A 7,550-nucleotide genomic window follows, 5' to 3' on the forward strand; every position below is an offset into this window, starting at 1 on the left:
TCAATTTCTGGAATATATATAGCTTTTTTTTCAATATAATATGATATAGATTAGAGTAGAGTGGGGATGAATGAAGAATGGGCAGCCATTGATTTGTGAGGGAGTGAGTAAATAACGGGCAGCCATTGATTTTGTAATCAGGTATGGCGATATTAATACACCTCCTCCATTATTTCTTAATCGCCCTCCATGTTCGTCACTGACATAAATAGGTACCTCCTTTTTCCCCTCTCTCTCTTTCTCTCTCTTACTCCCAAGAAATCGGTCGAACTTCAGCTCTTTCTTTCATATTTTTTGTGGGTATAATTTAATCCGCTCATTGAAGGAAAGTTGTGGAAATTGTGTTTATGAATAAGAGTTAACTGATCATGATGCATTGAATTGTTCACAGCTCCTCTGTTCTAAATGCATAGAAAGATCTATTAATTTGCAATGCAGAGCCATTGTTGGATTCAGTATTAGTGAATTAGTAGTTTTTTTCTGTGCAATGTTTTTATTGTTGAGAATCAAAGTTTATGTTTCTGGTTTTTTAATGTAAGTATTGGAATTAACTCTTGTAAAAGTCACAGGTAATTTGCATGTTCGTGAATTTCGATCGTGCGAATTGCGCATTGAAACGTGATCAAACTTGCGAACTGCAATCATGAGTGACAATAGGTCAGCATCTCTTGAACGCCCATATAGGCCAAGTAAGTGTTTCTTTCTCCATATATATTAAGCATAATTCGTTTTATATAGTTCGAGTTCTGAGGATTGTTTGATTGAGCTTTTTTTCATGTCTGGAAACGAACACTTTATTTGATCTTCTGTCCGTAGGCACAATGGTCGAAGAATTATATTTGTGGGGGATATTGTGAATATGTAAAACGGCAAAAGCATGATGAAAAATGAGGTGTAATGGAGGGGTTTTATGTGAAATCTTGAAAGATGCTATGAATCTTGACCTTGAACAATCAAGATTATAGTAATCAACCGAAAATTCTGCATTATTGTTTGTCCGGATGTGGATGTTATAAGAGAAGATGAAATATCAACGAGGAGTGGTTTCTAAGAAAGCAGTATCCAGAAATTTTGACTGTTGGCGAAAATCTTGCGCAGGTCTTGAGAATATCGACATTTCCGAGGATGAGAGGAAAACTAGGCTCGGGTCTCTCAAGAAAGTGGCAATTAGTGCCTCGAGCAAATTCAGGCACTCTTTGACTAAAAAGGGCCGGCGTAACAGTCGAGTTATGTCCGTTGTGTTTGAGGACGAGCATGATGCGGAGGAAATACAAGCTGTGGATGCCTTGCGCCAGGTACTTATCCTGGAAGAGTTACTCCCTGCAAAACATGATGATTATCATATGCTGCTAAGGTAAATTTATTTCGTTCCTTTTGTGTATGAATACTGTAGAGTTGACAAGTATATATACGAAAGAAAATTTTGAACAAGTAGAAGTGTTTACGTTGTACATGATACAGGTTTTTGAGGGCCAGGAAATTTGATATCGAGAAAACAAAGCAAATGTGGGCTGATATGATTCACTGGAGGAAGGACTTTGGTTCTGACACCATTATGGAGGTATTTTGTGATTATTAATTTTAGCCTAAATTGCTAAATGATTTGGAAGCTTAGGCCCAAAGTGAAATGATCTCATCTTTTTGCCATATATTTCTGCTAGGACTTTGAATTTAAGGAGAAAGAAGAGGTTCTCAAATACTATCCACAAGGGCATCACGGTGTGGACAAAGATGGTCGACCGGTTTACATCGAGAAACTTGGTCAAGTCGATCCAACCAAGCTCCTTCAAGTCACAACAATGGATCGCTATGTTAAATATCATGTCCAGGAGTTTGAGAGGACCTTCATTGATAAGTTCCCTGCCTGTTCCATTTCAGCCAAAAAGCACATTGACCAGAGCACAACCATCTTGGATGTCCAAGGAGTGGTATGGTGCAATGTCTTTCATAATTGAACTTTTTAACATAAAATACCTAGATTTTTGTAACTATAATGTCTGTATAAATTGGAGTAGACGAGTCTCCATGGATACAATAAATGTTTTCCTTCTGATCTGCTATCTTCTTTGAATGCATGAATAAACTATATGGCTAAATTGTTCATCAGGGACTGAAAAATTTCAATAAGGCTGCCCGTGACCTCATTCAGCGTCTTCAGAAGATCGATGGTGATAATTACCCTGAGGTAAGTGACTACTTTTCTCTTCTTTTTAATCTCAGTGGTAAATTAGAATCTCATTGTCATTTTAACTTTCTTTTTCTTTTCTTTCAGACCCTTTGTCGCATGTACATTATCAATGCAGGCTCCGGGTTTAGGCTCTTGTGGAACACTGTTAAGTCATTCCTCGACCCGAAAACCACTGCCAAGATCCATGTAAGCTACATTCACCCTCTGTTTCACACATTTCATGTATTACTCAAGTTCCATCTGGTGAAGTCCTTATGTTTCTCTTTTACAAGGTTTTGGGTAACAAATACCAGAGCAAGCTGCTTGAGGTCATTGATGCAAGGTAAAACTAGTTACCTAATAAGCCTTCTCGATTTAGAGCTTGTATCATAGTAACTTTTTGCTTTTATCTTCCGTCAGTGAGCTGCCAGAGTTCTTGGGTGGCACATGCACTTGTGCCGATAAGGGTGGTTGTATGCTCTCGGACAAGGGCCCTTGGAACGACCCTGAAATTATGAAGGTTATCTATATTCATCTAATCTGTGAATTCTCAGTAGCTACTTCTGGTTCTATTTCATTTTATTTTATATTATAAGTTACCTAATCTGGGACAATCTTTTGATTGCAAGATGGTCCGCAATGGTGAACACAAATGCTCGAACAAAATTGTCATTTCAACTTCGGATGAAAAGGCAGATTCTCAAACCGTTGCACGCTCACAGCTCACTAGTGTTCGTGAAGAAGTATGTTGTGACAAATTTATAACTTATGTCTCTATTTACTATGTTACTCCAAGATTTATTTTAGAAAATCTCAACTGATTGATACCTCGAGACGTTTGTCAGTTTGTTTCCTATATCGTTATAGAATTTCTATGAAACTGAGAACAATTACTCGTCAGGCAAACAACAACTGCCCCAGCCCAGATGCTCCTGCTAAATATCAACCCACTGTTGACAAGGCCGTTACTGCTAGTTGGCCAAAAGCAGCAAAAGGTGACAACTATGCTGTCTCTAAAGGTAACATCTTTGTCATTCCTTATATTCACAAATCACTGATTGTTTCCATGTAGTTCCACTTATATGTAATGTAAAAGATTTTGGAATAATCACATCGACATCCCATGAAGTTTAAGCATGTTACGAAGAGAACCTTTGATTTAGAGAATTACGCTGTGCGTTTCGCAGTTATGCTTCAAATTACAGGTTCCCTCTAAAGACTGGATAATCAGAAGGGAATCTGTAACATAAAGACATGACTGCATGGAGTGCAGTGTAATTTTTCAAACTTTAAGGAGGTCTATGTAATTGCTCCAATAACATTTTGCTGACCACCAACTTTGACCTGATTAATGTTTCTCTTCCTATAGCCACAGATTATTACCCTCGGCACAATGCTTGTAAGACTTCCGACGGACTTAGCAACCATCTCTTTACTGGAGTGATGACCTTTGTTATGGGCGTAGTTACTATGATTCGCATGACTCGCAACATGCCAAAGAAACTCACAGATGCCACCCTCTATTCTAGTTCGATGTACAGTGACGACATCAAAGGTCAGTCACACGGCTACAACATGCCCACTATCTCCAGTGAGGATTACTTCATCATGATGAAGCGTGTTAACGAACTAGAGGAGAAGGTGAGCGTCCTCGTGAACAAGCCAGCATCCATGCCACCGGAGAAAGAGGAAATGCTCAATACTGCCTTGAAGCGTGTTGACACATTGGAGCAAGAGCTTTTAAAAACCAAAAAGGTATGTGGTGTTAACTAATTGAAATTAAGTTGAATGGTCCGCACATCCGATTTTTAATGAAAGTAGGAACAAATGCAGAGTCTCGAGGATGCTCTGGTTCGACAAGAGGAACTCCTTGCCTACGTTGAGAAGAAGAAGAAGAAGAAGAAGTTCTTCGCTTTCTGAATGAAGAAATGATAATGATTATCAGATTATAGTGCTGATTCTTGTAGAGATGGTGTTTCTTTTAGCCTCTCAAAACAACTCAACCCTCTGGACTCCAGATCTTTCTGCTCTGTTTTTTCTTGTGAACTGTTTAAGTTTTAACCTTGTGTAAATAGCACGATACGCTGTTTGTATTATAGCAAGCAAATTGCTTGTGTCTTCTGTATTGAATTTTATGCAACCATTGATAGGCCATGGTTCTTCTTGCTGACCTCGGCATTTTCGGCTCTTGTTCCAAACTCTGATGAGAAAAGGTTGCCTGGATAAAGGCTTGTTCAAAATATCGTTTTGCTTGCATGCTGAATCCATATCTAAGAATTGTTATCTCCACTTTGTTTTACTTTATTTCAACTTTTTTGCTTAATATTGGTAGCATCTTCAAATTATAAATTGAGAACCATACTTGCCTAATAAGCTCGAGTCAAGCAAAACTAATATGCCAAGACTTTTGATTCTTGAATTTGAATCCCACTCAAGGTGCAGAATGGAAAGGGCCGGCACGAATCATTCCACTATTGATCATTATCAGTCTTGGGCCTTTAAATGGGTCTTAATTGAGTTCATGTATAAATCTTGATCCAGCCCATAAACCATCTCAGTTAAGGTTCGGATCAAGCTTGAACGTGCCTAGTTTATTTTTATTTTTTTAATAAAATTGAGATTTTTTTTAACATTATTATTGTATTATGAAATAAAATAAATAATAAATTAAATCATAAAAAAATTATAACCAGAAAAACTAATAGTTAAGATATAATGAACTTAAATAATAATTTAATGAATATGCTTACAATATTAAATTTAGATGAAACAAAGAGTATTAATAAATTAAAATACTGAAAATTTAAAAAAATAGGATAAGGATAATAATTTTTAGAGTTTCAAAAGTAAAAAAAAAAGACTACAACAATAATCAAGTTAGAAAAATAAAATAAAATTCACAATGTCATGCGTTATTTTTAAAACAAAATGGCACAATAGGTCCGGCCCTGGACTGGCCAGACCTAGGTTTCAATATTTGAGACTAACTCAGAACCAATTCGATCCCAAACAAATTTGGACCAACTCAAACCCTTTTTTTATTGATTCAATTTAATTCTAAGCCGTCTAACCCAGTCCACTAAGCCAAAACCCACCATCATCTGTCTTTATGTGCATTCATATTCGTAGTAACTGTTATTTTCAGTATGTATTATTTACTATTTACTTGTTAGCAAACAAATGATATTTGTTTTAGCGGTCAGCTGACATTTTGTGATGTATGAAGATTTGAATTTAGAGAGAGTGAAATCCCTCGAAGCTTAAAATCAGCATGCAACCAATATTAACAGAGTTTTTCATCAAATTTAGGCAATGTAAAAACTGGTAGGTTCATTTTCCTTTTCTTTTTTCCAGTGGTCGTCGGGTGCTGGCGGGAATAAACATAACACATGAAAACATAAGAAGTCACATGGTAACGAACTTGAGTTGATATATTAGTCGTACCAAAGACGTCCCTCTGAAACAAACTAACCCACACCCCACTGAGTTTCCACAAGATGTAAGCATAGATGTTCAATAAATTCTCACAAAACAGTATGTATCAATGAGATTTACAACGGTCAAATTAAAACTCAAAATGATGGAGGTTAGGCGGTGAGCGTCAATTCTGGCGGAAGATGTCCTCTACCATCAAAGCTTCAAATATGACACAATCTTACCAGCAAAATTTCTTCTTCTGGGAAAAGAAAGAGGAAGGTAAGCAACAAATACTACAGATAACCTTGTGATAATTGATAGCTTTCTACTTTTCAGGTTGACAATGAAGCAACTTCACTTACTCGAAACTTCGCATATTCTTGACTGTCTATATAAGCAAGCAGTTCCTCTTGCTTCATTAAAGCCTCGTGCAGAGCCTGTCAAACACCACAATTCTCATTTTCGGGACTTCAGAAAGATGTGAATCAGGCATAAATAGAAGCGCCAGATACAAATTTAAACGACCAAGAAATTAATATTGGTTCTGTTACTGACGTTCCTTGCATGATTAGAGAATAAAAAGCAAGTGAATTCTGTTAATTAGTCGTTCTTTCCCACTTAAGGTTCTCTCCCTCTCACTGTAATCACCTTTATGTCATGTGGTTACTTCATAACTTTTTCAAGTCTATGAGAAGTAGCCAAAACAGCTCCTCACAGCATAGACTCATGTTATAATTCTTGATGGATGACATGGAAATGATGCTGAAGATAATCTTAGCCGAACAAAGTAAAGCCGACCATGCTATTTTTTCGTGGCTGTGTTTTCACAGTTGAAGATATAACGAGCAGAAGGTACCTTCTTGGTTGCAATTAACTCAGCTTCTAGAGCATCCACTCTGTAAACAGCAGCATTTAGCAGTTCCTCTTTCTCATGGGGCATCTGAGACGGCTTTTCTTGAAGAGTATTGACAGCGTCTTCAAGCTCAGCCAACCGCTTGAGGACAGAAGATAGGACCTCTGCATCTGTAAAAGATGGCGTCGGTGATGGCGGTCTTAATGTATCAGAGGCAAATTCCGGGATTGTTTGATCATTTTGTGACGGTGCAGCAGGAAGTTTCTTTGTCACACGGTAAGCTATTGAACGGGGAAGCAAGAAAAGGGTCATGAAGAAGGTCACAAGAGCTGCCAAAAGTCGAGCATGTAATCCTTCTGGCGCCTTCTGAGAATCAGGTGATGGAAACATCTCTGAATAAAAAACTTCAAACCAAATTAACACATGGGAATGAGGACTCTTTCATACAGAAGAACAAACAGAAAAACATAAAAACGAGGCAGCAAAGAAGAGATTGTCCATCTCATCTCCAAGACCAAGACTAGGTTTATTTGTCATAACAAATGTAAAACTATGTTTAACTAGAACCAAAAAATCAGCAAATAAAACAATGCATAGACAGTAAAATTCAAAGGAAAATTTTAAAAGTGGGAGGGATGACTAGAAGCACCAATCATCTCTAAGAAAAAAGTGAAATCTCATGTGTTTCTTCCTTTTCTCCAGTCATGATACCTACTGATTTCCTGTCTCAAACAGTTCAGCAATACATAGGAGAAACATGGTGATGCATCTCATGATTTGAGATTATATATACAAATAGCGCAGAGAGATAGAGAAAGATGTGTATATATATATACAGAGAGAGAGAGAGAGCACAGATCTTAATTAGAGACGATGAGTAGATCACTTGCAATATTCTACAAGCATAAGAAGACAATAAATTGATTTAAATACAGCATAAAAGATTAACCTTTAGAAACATAAGGCTTCTGGGGCGGTGTTTGCTTCCATCCAGAATCAACAGCCTTGTCAACCATCGGAACATATTCATCATATCCTGAGAAGTTACCAACATAGCCAGCTGTTCCTATAGCTTTAGCCTGTCAAATAAGTCGAATATTTCTTAGCATCATT

At 37.3% G+C, this 7,550-nt stretch overlaps 2 protein-coding genes across 6 annotated transcripts in view; one reads left to right on the top strand and one right to left on the bottom strand.

Annotated features, from left to right (window-relative positions):
- On the top strand, positions 58-4,430 carry LOC105172902 (phosphatidylinositol/phosphatidylcholine transfer protein SFH12-like). Of its 4 annotated transcripts, none has more exons than XM_011094510.2 (13): positions 58-141; positions 570-689; positions 1,099-1,354; positions 1,462-1,561; positions 1,662-1,928; positions 2,108-2,185; positions 2,273-2,374; positions 2,461-2,510; positions 2,588-2,687; positions 2,797-2,910; positions 3,069-3,186; positions 3,537-3,922; positions 4,001-4,142. In XM_011094510.2, the coding sequence occupies exons 2-13, from the start codon at positions 644-646 to the stop codon at positions 4,085-4,087; spliced, it is 1,704 nt and encodes a 567-aa protein (XP_011092812.1). In that variant the 5' UTR covers positions 58-141; positions 570-643; the 3' UTR covers positions 4,088-4,142. The 4 variants fall into 4 exon arrangements, with proteins under 4 accessions (XP_011092812.1, XP_011092810.1, XP_011092811.1 ...); XM_011094508.2 differs by having other exon boundaries at positions 64-212; positions 4,001-4,430; XM_011094509.2 differs by lacking the exon at positions 58-141 and adding an exon at positions 175-212 and having other exon boundaries at positions 564-689.
- Positions 5,578-7,550, bottom strand: part of LOC105172904 (phosphatidylinositol/phosphatidylcholine transfer protein SFH8-like) — a 6,916-nt gene continuing 4,943 nt past the window's right edge. Inside the window, exons 12-15 of one of the 2 annotated variants that reach the window (XM_011094512.2) lie at positions 7,387-7,516; positions 6,441-6,841; positions 5,947-6,021; positions 5,578-5,843 (exon numbers count right to left, since the gene is read on the bottom strand). In XM_011094512.2, the coding sequence (XP_011092814.1) occupies positions 5,823-5,843; positions 5,947-6,021; positions 6,441-6,841; positions 7,387-7,516 (627 nt within the window). In that variant the 3' untranslated portion in view covers positions 5,578-5,822. The remainder of the gene's footprint in view (positions 5,844-5,946; positions 6,022-6,440; positions 6,842-7,386; positions 7,517-7,550) is intronic. The other variant, XM_011094513.2, reaches the window with a different exon arrangement.

Source organism: Sesamum indicum, linkage group LG10 (assembly GCF_000512975.1).
Source record: "Sesamum indicum cultivar Zhongzhi No. 13 linkage group LG10, S_indicum_v1.0, whole genome shotgun sequence".
Lineage (NCBI taxonomy): Eukaryota > Viridiplantae > Streptophyta > Magnoliopsida > Lamiales > Pedaliaceae > Sesamum > Sesamum indicum.